This window comes from Nomascus leucogenys, chromosome 11 (assembly GCF_006542625.1).
Source record: "Nomascus leucogenys isolate Asia chromosome 11, Asia_NLE_v1, whole genome shotgun sequence".
Lineage (NCBI taxonomy): Eukaryota > Metazoa > Chordata > Mammalia > Primates > Hylobatidae > Nomascus > Nomascus leucogenys.
Window position 1 is genome coordinate 60365912 of NC_044391.1, and position 13324 is coordinate 60379235.

Consider the following 13324-nt stretch of genomic DNA (forward strand, 5'->3'; position numbering starts at 1 on the left):
TTTCTGTAATTAGCATGGTTGTTTTTCCCTCTCCCTCTACTCCTTTTTTCTCCTTTCTCTCCTTTCTCTTCCCTTCTCCCTCCCTTCTCTTCTTTAACCCCTTTATACTTTTTTGTTTTTAATTTTTTTCTTTCTTAGCAAAGAATAATGTAACAAATATTTATGTTACTACTATCTAGAATAGATAACTTGTGGAGGATTCTATGAAGAGGTTATGACTTACCAATTTTCTTTTAAGTACAAAATGATTTTGAATCAATACCTATTATAATGACAATTAATATTGTTAATTCAAACTTTCATTGAAAGAGATGATTGTGCATATTTCTTTAAAAATTCATTTTCCAAAACAACGTAGTAATTGCTGTTTAAAAAAGATGAACCTCATTCCCACTTTCTAGCTCACTCCCAGTCCTCTAGTAATTTAAATTTCAAGACAAAAATTAGAGAAACACATATTTTAGTTTGGTTGAGTGTTGTAGTATGTAAGTTGAAGAATGTAAAACAACGTTGAAAGCTAAGTAGGGGCATGCTATGGAAGTCATATCCCTAAATGATAATTAGAGCTGTGTTTTAAAGCAATTACTTATGTAGTAAAATATATTGGAGAACATTTGCATAAAATCAAAAAGACCATTTACAATGTAATTATGACAGTTGACTACATACATAATACTGCAGTAGTCAGTGTGGAATGCTTTTAGCAATGACTACTAGGGATTCATTAGCAAGTCCTTTTAATTATAATTTATTTTTGTCATATATAAAGTTCTGGCTGGTTTCCCCTACTACTTAGGGAATATAGTCTCTTATTACTGTTGTCTTATTTTTATATTAGCCTAAGCAAACCACAAGAAGCAACTATTAAGGAGTACATATATCCTGACATAGCCAAATAAAAATGACTTTTGGATCATTACCTATTTTCATTTTATTGTAGCAGTGTAGTAGACATTTGTGTTCTTTGGCATACCAGTATCTGAGGCCCCTGTCTATGTGTGGTATATCTGTCTACCACCTTAGGCGTTTTGGTGAAAGGTACAGGCCGCCTTCCTCTATAGAAGCTGAAAAAACAAACAAACAACAACAAAAAACAAATAAACAAGCCTAGATACTTGTTTCCCAGTCTGTTTTGCAGCTAGTGAATGGGTACATGATCTAAACTCAGTTTTGGTGTTCTTGCCTTGTACATTGAATCAGGAATTAGTGACCCAAGAAAATAGGGACTGCAGTGCATCTGTTTTTGTAGTAGGCAGTTGCAGGAGCTGCAGCAGGATTGAATTTTCAGGGACAGAGATGCCAGGGGAAGTGCTGTCCAGGAGTGGAAATGGTATAGTCAGCAGTATCCAGTATTCACCAGTGCCAGCAGTGGTATCCTTATGAGAATAATTGTTGCCTGATTTTGGCCATATTCCCAAAACTGCCTAGACTTCCTTGTTCTTGCCATTTGACAAGCATGCCTTCTCAGCAGGTCTGTTTGGCTATCCATTTTTCTTTTAATAAATTTATTTTCTGTTTGAATCAGCCAAATATACTTTCTATTGCTTATAAGAATTCTGACTGATGCACTCTTCTTCTTTAGTGCAAATAATTGAGAGTGACTATATTCAGGACAATATTTAGTTTATGTGGACATACCATTCTATTAATAACAGTGATAGCCTTAATAATAATCTAAAATGTTCTGTTTAAGAAATGACCTTTGACATATATGTCAGAATCCTTTTTCATTTTCACTGCAGTCTAGTGATTGCTAGGCTGATGTAGACATTGGTCTTAAATTCCTAATTAATTTTTTTCTTAGGCACATAGGGATGGGCATTAAGTAGTATGTAGAATTTGGTGATAGCCATGAATGTCCTGGATAAGAGAAAATCAGCCTGGAATAAAATCACACAATGCATACATATATGAAGACTATATTTACTTTGATTTCCTAATTTTACTGAGCTCTATAACATGGAAACTGCTTATACAATAAACATTTATTTTTGTTATCCCTTTTTAGTCTGGATTGCGTAATATTGCCAGCTGTTATAATTTTTATATTTCTGAACTTTGAAAAGTCACTTTGCTTTCTGTGCATAAGCTTTGCGAGTTTTAAAATGATGGAGGATAAACTAATTTCTCAGGTCCTCCTTAGTCTTAGCAAATAAGTTGGTAAAATGAAAATTTTTTTCATTTTTCTTTGTAAAGTTTGAATGGCAGCAGTACACTTACGATGCTGCATGCAGCAGAATATATAGGGTTCTTTGCTCAATGAGTTCAAATGGTCAATTAAGACATAGCTAATGAGTCAGCTGGACTCTAGCGAGTCCATCTTGAACATGCCTGATCTCAGAAACTAAGTAGGGTTGGGCCTGGTTAGTTCTTGCATGGGGGAACAAAGTTAATGGGAAGTATATTAAAGAACGTATTCAATAAGTAGCAAAGTCTGGGGTATTCAGTAATTGTCATTGGTAAATTTTATGAAAATCACTGGGAAAAATGAACAACTTTGTATAATCTCAGTTGACATACTTGAAAGGCAGTTTTGGCTAAGAACTCCAATATCAGAAACCCTGGATTTGAATTCTGCCTCTACCACTTATAAGCAGTGTGATCTTGGGGAAGTTACTTAACCTGTCTTTGCCTTAGTTTCCTCATCAGTAAAGTGGGTACAGAAATAGAACCTACCTTACAGAGTTGCCATGGAATTAAATGAGCTTATACATGTAAAGTGTCTGAAGTATCTAGAATGGTGGAAGATATATGCTATTTAGTATTAGCGATTATTATTTTGATATTAGATATTATACAGTTAAGACACAGTGTCATTTTACTTATTCTTACATAAATCTTGAATTTGAGACCATAGTGTTTTGCATGTCTAAAAGTTATGTAAATCTGGTAATACTGTCATGAATATTTTATAGTGTTCCGCTGTTATTAATAGAACAAATATAACCATTAAATACTGCACTATCATTGGTCTTCAGTGCTGTATTTGGCTCAAGGATTATAGATACAAAGCACATCCAGAACTACTAGGTTTTTTTTTTTAAAAGAAGATGCTATTGTCTGAACTTTTGTCTTTCCCCCAAGTTCGTATGTTAAAATCCTGACTCCCAAGGTGATGATATTAGGAGGGGATGGCTCTGGAAGGTGATTGGGTCACAAGGGCAGTGTCTTCGTGATTCAGATTCATACCCTTGTGAAAGAGGCTACATAGAGTCAGCTCACCCCTTTTACCAAATGAGGATACAGCAAAAAAATGTCATCTGTAAACCAGAAAGTGGGCACTCACCAGACATCGAATCTGTTGTTGCCTCGATCTTGGACTTCCTAGCCTCTAGAACTGTGAGGAATAAATTTCTCTTTTGGTAAGCTCCCTGGCTTTATAGTATTTTGTTATAGCAGCCTGAACAGATTAAGACATAGATATGAGATTTCAAGTACATATAGCTGATATGTTAATGTAACTGATGTTGCTCTAGCAATACACTTCACATTTCCTTAGATCTCAAATAGATTTCAACTTCCTCTCTGTTCTCTGTAGATTTCAGTAGAATGTTGAAATCCAAAGAAAAAAGAAGTTGACCGAGAATATTGCTCTCAGATGTTTCAGGGATATATTCTTTCCAATGCATTTTTTTTGCTTGTCTTAGCATTAGAATTCAGATTTATTTTATACTTAATTATTCATCATTGGCATGCAGTATTTTTTATTAGATATTGGATTTCCTAAGAAAATTTTGTGAAACATCATACTATAAATACTTTAGGAATATTTTTATAGTTTCTTTTCAGAAAAAAATGCAATGACTACAGTTTTAGATTTTAACTCTAAATCTTCAATTAAGCTAAACTGGCAATTGTCTTAAAGGCCATTTCTTTAATCACTATATATTTTATTCTGCTTCTTTTTTCAGGTCCAGGGTTCTGATCAAGCAGGAAAGAAGAAAGCAAAAGGTAAAGAAAAAATGTTTTTATTTTTGTCAGCCTTATGAGACTCATGACCTTCAAGTGCTTTTCTACCACTAATATATTCACCTAAGTGAAACTGGAGGCCATCTTCCTTTGGTCTCCTACATCCTTGTTGATAGCTCGATTAGCCATGTATTTTGCTCAGACAGAGACTTAAAGATCATTGTTGATTCCTGCTGTCCTTCTAGTTCCAAAATGTATCCCAGATCTGACCACTTCTCACTACCTGAGTATTGGTATTCTAATTTAAATAATCATTTATTACCTAGATAAATGATATACAGTAATGGTGTCATAACCTGTGTACTACTTCCATTTATTTTGTCTTTATTTTTTATTACACTGATTGCATTCCATAGTGAGGCTGAGCATGTATATACCTTACAACTGAGCAAAGAAACCCTTGTACATGTGCCCTTTTCGATATGTACAAGATTTGTTTGGGTCATTGTTATGCTGAAATAGCAAACAGAGAGATGGAGAAAGAAGACAGGCAAGGGGAAGGAAGGAGAAGGAAAGGGAACTGCCCCAACATCCATTAGCAGTAGAATAGTAGAATGGTTAAACAAATTATGGCATATCCAAGTAATAGCATAGTGGTGCAAATGTATAAGCTACATATAATTAATGCAGATGAATCTCAAATACATAATGTTGAGCAAAAGAAGAAACTCACAGAATATAAGCAGTAAGATTCCTTTATATAAAGTTCTAAAACAGAAAAAAACCCAATAATGTTAATATGATCAAAGGTAGTAAAATTTCAATAAAAACAACGGAGTGATATTATAAAAGCAGGATAGTGGCAGTCTCTGGATTCTTTTCCTTCCCAGCTATCCCCTTTTATATTGCATCCCATTCATTTCTCAGTCATCTTGCTAAAGTCAACAATGAACTTTATGCTGTTCAATTGAAAGGATATTTGTCAGTCCAATTTATTTTATTACGTTGTCATCTCCTACACAAAGCAAATTCTTTCTGTTATTTCTTTGGTACATTCTCCAGATTTTATTTCTATCTCTCTGGTTGTTCCTTTTTAATGACTGTTTTCAAGTTGAAATTTGATTACTTAGTTTCTGAAAGTTTTCTAGTTCTTTTCAAATTGTTTTCTAGTTGTTTTTACCAAGTGAGACTTGACAAAAAAATTGAGCTTAGTCTTGTCAAGTGAATCAGTTAGTTACATACTTCTGTTCTTTCTTGGAACAGATATTAGAGACTATCATGATGGCTGGATAATATGGGACAAACTTCTTCAACATGTTTCCTGGAAATAAAGGCTTAGTCCCTTTGACAGTCTTTGTATTGTTCTTCCTTATTCCTGGAACCTTATATTCCTACCCTCTTTGGATAGCTCTGACTCATCCACCTATCTTAGAACTCATTTCCAAAGAAGTCTTCCATGTCCTCCTCCCTTCCCTGTACCCACCCTATCCCCAAACAATAATTTCCGTACCTTTCCTAGGATTTGATACCATCCCCAATCACACTCAGTTGTATTTATTTGTGTCATCATCTTCCTCACTATGGTCTTATCCATCACAAAGTACAGTGCCATTGTACTTTGTACAGATGAACTAACAACTTCTTAATTCCAGGACACAATCAATTATAAGATCTAGCATTGACTGAGTTGTTGTTTCAAGGTGGAAAAATATTTACATCCCGAAGATCCTGTTATTTCATTGCTTAACCATAGTGTGGTCTAAAAGTACATTTTAGTCTAATTTGGAGTTCCAGATCACTCAAATGAAATATGAACAAATACCTTTTATCTATGATTTATTTTGTAAAACAAGACATTTACTTTTTTGTGTGTGATCATTGGCAAGTCTCTTATAGTTCTTACAAGATTTTTACAAACTTAAAAGTTATAATTAACAATATTCTGAAATATTAATGTGAAAGAGCCTCAACTTCTTGAAAATAAATATGATATGTAACCTCTTCAAATTATGACCTCTTGCACCAAATATTTTGCCATCTTAGCTTTTTCTCATTTCTGACAATTTCACATTTATAATTACATTCACAGCATTATATTATGAGTTATTTAATGGAAGAGAAGATGTTTTCACAACCTAGCACATAATAGTTGCTTGATAAATAAATATTAGTTAATTTTTATTTAAATTAATTAATGATGGAACCTGAAAGGAAAAGAATGGCAATAAGAAAGAATAATAACAGTTCAAACAGAAAGAAAATAAAAACTGGATAAAGTGATAATTATGTGCAAGTCTTGTTAAAAAAACAAACATCTAGGAATCATGGAGGGATAACAAATAAATGAAATTGGCTTTGGTTGCAGATTAATTTGCACATAGCTTTTTTTTCTTCATTTCCATTGACTTTTAATGGCACTCAGCTGTGCATATTTTTAAGGTTTTCTATGTCTGCAGAATAGCATACTTTGTAGAAAAACAAGATTTTAGCCTGTCAGAATTGTTCTGTTACCAGATTTTTTTAACTTTCCATATAGAGATAATTTCTAATCTTTTGATTTCAGAGAATAGCTTTATAGCATTCTGTTTTAAAGGTTATGCTTAAGGAAGATCATAAAAGGCTGTGAAATTTAGTCTTTAGGCAAACTGCAAGTTATGATTAATTGTAATGTATTAATATATAAAGATGTCACAAAATATAAAAGTATCAAGTCAATGACTTAATAACATGATTGCTTTTTTATTATTTATAATTCTGTCTAAAACCACATATTTGCTGCATTCTTTTTAATTTTTAATTATTTTAGGAATATTTTGAAAAACACAGGTTAAAATCAAAAATGAAATCACTGGGAGTTTTATCTCCTGTCAAAAACTCTGCTGTCAGCTTAGACATTCTTAACCTATATATGGTAAATCAGATATCTTGCAAGAAGAAAATTCCTGGTAAGTCGTTCCAATTGTATTCTGTTTTGAACTTGATGTGATCATAATAATGTTTAGCCTTCTAATTAGTTTGTAATTTTCGAGCTCAAAGCATGTGGAAAATTAATTTTAAAATTTGGTTGCTCTCTTAAATTAGATGCCTAGTTAATATCTGCTTAAAACGTTTTGTTGCTTAATCCATTTTTTATTTTTATGTTGTGTATGTGTTATATAAAATTAATTTATTAGGTGTCACTAAACTTATTATAGTACAGTTGTTACATTATTCTATACAGGCAGGTAGTTACCAAAGTTTAGCTAGAGAGCGGGGAATAAATGTTAGTACATGTCAACAAATTAACTATTCTTTACTATTTAGAGGATAGGTATGAAAGGAAGATCTGGAAAGATTTTTGCCTCAATGACTAGTTTCATATGTCATCACTTGAATTATTTATTACACTTTCCTGGGATATTAATCATAGCAGTCTAATACTGTAAAATAAAGTCCATTTTGTCATATATTTTGATACTTCAAGTAAATAAAAAGCTTAATTAGAGTATATTGTTCCTCTTTTAGAGGAACTTGTGTCTGATATTTAATTTTTAAAAGAACTGCTAAAAATGAGCATAAAAATAAGACAATTTATCAGGAAGGGATAGAAATTGATTAGAATATTGTTAATATTTCCTCATTTCCTTTCTCCATCATTTTTTTTCCCTCCACAGATAACAGTTTACACAAGTAAATTTAGTTACACTTTAGAAAGAATAAATACATTGTTCATGGACTTTGAGAATAAAACTTTTTGTTGTAAATCTTTTTGATGTATTTACCTTTATTTATTCCCAGTTGAAGGGGAATAAAAATATATTTCCTCATCCATTGCTAGGTTTATGGCTAAAGCCTCAATAACAAAAGACAGATTAACAGGAGCAAAATATACAGATTTATTTAGTAAGTTTTATGTGACACAAGAGCCTTGATAAGAAATTTAAGATCTTAAGATTGGAAGAAATGGCTAAACTTGTGTATTTTTCTTGCCAGGTTTGATGAAAAAGTGTATAGTCCTCAAGAAGTATGATTGAATTTTTAAAAGAATGATCCAATAGTAATAAACTAAGGAGATCTTAGCAAGGCCTCTTTGTTCAGATTCTTCTTTGTGACCCTGTGTCTTCAGAGATAGGGATATTATTTTCTTCCAAGTATAACCAGAGCACCTCTCGAATGAGGGTTTTATGACCTGCTTCAGGGGAAAGCTGAGAGTAACCTTCCTGCTTCTGCTGTTTTCTTAAATAGCAAGATGGCTTATTTTGGGATAATGTCCTGAACTCCTGCACTTTCTTTTCATTTATTTTTTCAGCATATTTTTATTGGGTACCCACTGTAAGTACTCTATTGGGTGCTGAGGATAAAACAGAAAGCAAGCTTTATTAATCAGGACTCATGGCTGCAAATGACAGAAATTCAAAACAGTTATCTTTTTACTCCTTTAACAGGAAGGGTGATGGTGCAGTGGGCCTCAGAGATGACTTGAAACAGGGACTTGAATACTATCAAGATTCTTTTTCACTTCAGTTATTAACTTTATTCTCTTGGACTGTCTTTATTATTGAGGCTCAAAACATGGCCTTAAGAAACTAATATTACTCACCTCCTCTAGTTTTGCCATCAAGGAAATACTGAGAATTGTTTCTCCGGTCCCACATTTTAAAATTCCACTGTAAGAATATTTCCTTGTGCTACTGGTACCAATCTCACAGTGAAAAAATTTCGCTTATAACTAGCAGAATGGGATACTATTATTGGTTCACCTTTAGTGAGATGGCTACTGCCAAATCAATTATTTTATCCAGAGAGACAAGAGTTTTATTTTGTTTTGTTTTTAAAGACAGGGTTTCACTGTGTTGCCCAAGCTGGTCTTGAACTCTTGGCCTCAAGCAATCCTCCAACTGCAGCCTCCTTAGTAACTGGGATTACAGACATGAGCCACTGTGCCTGGCTTGAGGCAGAGTTTTATAAGAAGATATAAAATCTACACTATAACTATGAATATAGTTTGGGTGGGTGTATCACAAAAATAGAGTAGGTGAAAGAACTGACCAGAGAAAGGGAAAATATATATAGTACTGTGGGAATATATAACATAGTATCTAATCTAGTCTGGAGATCAGAGAAATCTTGGTGGAAGAAAAAGTAGAACTAAATTAATAGGGCAGCTATAATGTGGAATATATATGATGAAGAAAAATATGTTTTAAAGTCTCTGTGGTAGTTGTTTATATTGTAATGATTTATTTTAGCACTGATATAATGTAAATGTTTTAGTAAAATTTTTTAGATGTACATTTATGTAATGAACATGATCTATTAAACAGTACTTTTACAATATTTTTATTCTGATTTTAAAATTATATATTTTTTATTGTAGAAACTGTGAGAAAACCAACCCATGTGAACATGAATAGAGACATAAAAATGCCCCTAAGAAAGCATAATTTAGAACTTCCAATGTCGCCTCACTGTGTACCTTCTAAACTCTGCCTTGATGATACAGAAACCAAGTAGGTTTTAGCTAGGATTTATATTATTAGGTGTTTAAACTGGTTATTAGCAACACTTTTACTCACTTGAAAATGTATAAAATACTTACCTTCTACCCCCAGTTTTTGTTTTTTTGGCTGTTAACAGTATTATGCAATAATTAAGACCTTCATCAAATGATCCAGATTTTGTACACTTTGTTTGACTACCTTATCATAAAAATGTCTATCGCTAGTAGTAATATAATTTTTATAAAACTGAGTAATATTATGACCCTGTAATGATTTACTTAGGTTTCTATGTGTTTTGTGTAGAAAAGTATGAATTTTAAATACAGGAAAGGACAGTCAATTTTATTTCAATTTATGTTTTTGACCTAAATTTTTCTTTTCATTAGTGTAAACTATCAAAGACTAAGTAGCAAGGAAGATCTTGGCCTAGTCCAGGTGAGATTTTAAAAAAAATTCTATAAGTTATTTCAGCAATTGTGACGTGCCACCTAATGATCTAAATGTCTGAATACTGGAGAAAATTATTTTAAAGAAAATTTTGAGCCTTTAGTTCTTTTAAAAGCTTTCCAGGTGAGAAATCTATGCCTTAAGAATATTTTAATTGATTGCTTATGAGAATCTCTTTGGACGGCTGGTAATGTGACTAGGCCTATGTTTGCATAACATTTGATTCTGCTTGTTACTGATGAGCTGCCAAGGACAGTTCACTTAGGGATTCTTACTTTGGGTTCACGTGATTATTGAGCAATTCATCTGTTCAAACATAGTAATCAGATTACTTTATATCAAATTGTGATGTCCAGCCCTCACATGGATCCCAAGATGATTTCTCTTTCGAAGTATAGCAAATAATTTTCTTAGGAAATAAAATTTTAATCAATTAGAAAATGCATAGATTATAATTAAAGCTTGACACTTTAACATCTAATGTCATATTGTTAGCTATCATTTTTTTTTCCTTTGAATTGCCAGAGTTAAGCTAGATCAGAAAGATAATGGCAATGATACTAAAATCCCTTAGAAATCTTGTCACCCGGATTATGGGTTAATGAAACTCAGATTTCCTGTCTTTAGAAGGTAACCTACAGGAATGGAGCTTGAGGATGGAGAGGAGCAGGAGTAGGGAAGGCAGAGGGAAAGGTGCTCTTGAGTGTAGCCTTCACTGATAACCACTCTCTTCCTAGTAAGTTCTGTCAATTACTGATGGGTTGCCTTGCCTTAGGACATTTTCTTTTGTAACGCCTGCCCTTTTCACTTATTTTAATTTCACTATTTTGACTTTCCTCTTCTCTAGTTTATATATTTTGGTAATGTAAATGATTTTATCTTCTTTCCTATAGTCGCAAGGCATGGACTCATATAGTATGCTTGACCCTCAGTTCAGCAAAATAGAGAACTGCAGTTTCACTCCACCATCTTTTTCAGTGGAGTTACCTTCTAACAGACGTATTCCAAAACTAAGTTTCACACCTGGAATAGCACCTACTCCTCAGAAACTTGCATATGAAAAAAAGCAGAATGACCAGGTACCTTGAATCATTAGTTCTTAGCATTTTATATTATTATATTTTCGTGAAACTCTTTTTTTCTCTTTTTATATATTTAAAATATTTACATTTTGAATTGCTATACATATAAACAAATTAGGAGATAAATTAAGGATAATTCCCTTTACATCAAAAACTTAATTCTTTGCACTGTAGAAGATTGAGGATCCCAGAACTGGTGTGTTTTTTTAAAAAAATCTTGGAATGTATCATTCTCTTAGAAAACTATTGATAGTAGAATTGAAAGTAGTTCAGTGTGTTATATAGTAGTTGATGTTTATAATCACTGTGATTGATTAGTTGGTGATGTCATGATGACCCAATATGCATGATATGGAAAGTGTCCTGTGAATAGCAATATACAGTTTCAGAAATGTCATAATAGTCTCTTAAAGTGTGAATTGTGATGGCTTGATTCTTCTTATAATTTGAAAGATGACAAGTTTTTAAGTTTTTCAATTAACACTATACAAGTATATAGAGATGTGCTAAAATGTTGTTCAATCATTGTGTGCTCTAAAACTAAAAATATAAAATATATAAATATTAAGATTCTAAAATACATCTGTCATAGAGCATACCAGGAAATCTACTAAAAATGAAATTTAATTGTTACTATACTAATGTCTAATGGTAATGAGGAAAATGCTTACATAAACACTATGTCTTGTTAATGGGAATACTTAGTTTTGAATTTATCTTATTTTTAGCATGCAGTGGTTTTATGACATATTTATATATTATTTATAAATCAATTTATAATTAATTTATAGTTTTACATTTTAGAAATTATATTATAGCTATATATTATAGCATATCAGTTATATATATATGCCATATGATAGTTATATATAATTCTATTTTATTAAAGTTTTTACTAAAGACTTCCCAGATAAGAGAAAATGAAGTATTACATTCCTGTGACCCATTCTAGCCTTGTTATAAAGGCCCAATAATTTTTGAATGATGCAATGAAAGACATTTTCAATTACCCATTCAGTTTATATTTCATAAGACAAAAACCTACATTCTAGATCAGCTTATAACTCATCCTTGCTCTATTAAACAGTTTAAGGATAGGGGATAAAACATCTGTGTAATCTCTACTTTCTTGCCTGTACATATTATAGACTGCAGGTTAATGATGAGCTCCAGAGAGGTAAATAATTTTATACTTAACATGGTAAAAGACTGAAAAGAGATAATGTCCCTTTTCAATCATAGTGTCACATCATGAAATACTAGGGAAGTACTTAATAGCGTACTTGGAGGAATTTCAAAAAAAGTGAAAATAATTAAAATGAAATTATAAAATACAAAAGAAAATGAGTCGAAAAACAAGTTAGAAGAAAAAGTGATTTGGGGTTTCCTGATCCTTAGTTAAGTAGTATTGTCGAATATATAATACTATATTCTCTTCTCTTTTGATTTGTTTCTTATTTTAAGGGATAACATTTTGCACCTCTGTCACTCTCTCTTAGATGTATTAGTTAGCTGAGACATTAGTATAAGCTCTCTCTGACTTTAGTCTATTTTTTTTCCCCAAAGACTTTCAGTGTCTCTTTTTGACTCTCCCTTCTTTTTTGAACAATTCTGTCATTGGCTGTGTTTGGACTTCTCATTTCTATGTTTCATGAGTTATAAATCAAATGTATGACAGATATAAATTATTGTTGAATAGATTAGTGTTGGGCCAATATAATAAGTTACATTTATAGGGTACTTTCCACATTAACAAATTTATTATCTTCTTTTCACAATAGTCTTCACACTCTCCCTATTGAACTGAATAATATTGATATTCAGAAAAATTAAAGTAGCAATCTAAAGTTATTCAGTAAATGGAAGAACTGAGATAAGTATAGCTCTTGTATTAGGACAAATTATTGTTTTCTGTCAGAGAAATTTAACTTAAAATTATTCAAGATCTTGGTGTCCTGGGTGTTTTTTTGTTTTTTTATTTTTATTTTTAACTTGGAGAAAATGGTTAGCTTACCATCATATCAACTCTGTTATTTTAACAATTATTCAGATACTAGTATTGATTTTTTTGTTAGGAAAGTGCTTATTTTGTTTTCAATAAGTAGTAAAATTACTTTATTTTGGACTATTTTTACAATTTTAAAATATAAATGTAGTTCATTTACATGACATTTTATGGTAAATAATTTAAATTGTGTATATGTACATTTACTATTTTGGCAGTTTCTTCAAATTTTTTTTTTCAGCTCAGTAATGTTAACTGTTCTGATTCCTTGCTTTCCAAATTAAATAAAAGTCAAGATGTTCTCAGTCCATCACATAAAACTACACGATTTGGGACATTATTTGAAAGATTAAACAGGTAAGCAAAGATGCTGAAGGAAATAAAGAAGCTGTAGCATTCTG

At 31.9% G+C, this 13324-nt stretch overlaps 1 protein-coding gene across 1 annotated transcript in view; it reads left to right on the top strand.

Annotated features, from left to right (window-relative positions):
• The window catches only part of C11H12orf40 (chromosome 11 C12orf40 homolog), a 90754-nt gene that overhangs the window by 15462 nt on the left and 61968 nt on the right, over positions 1-13324 (top strand). Inside the window, exons 2-7 of the mRNA XM_003252303.4 lie at positions 3912-3951; positions 6716-6854; positions 9266-9398; positions 9776-9824; positions 10730-10915; positions 13165-13280. Of these exons, the coding sequence (XP_003252351.1) occupies positions 3912-3951; positions 6716-6854; positions 9266-9398; positions 9776-9824; positions 10730-10915; positions 13165-13280 (663 nt within the window). The remainder of the gene's footprint in view (positions 1-3911; positions 3952-6715; positions 6855-9265; positions 9399-9775; positions 9825-10729; positions 10916-13164; positions 13281-13324) is intronic.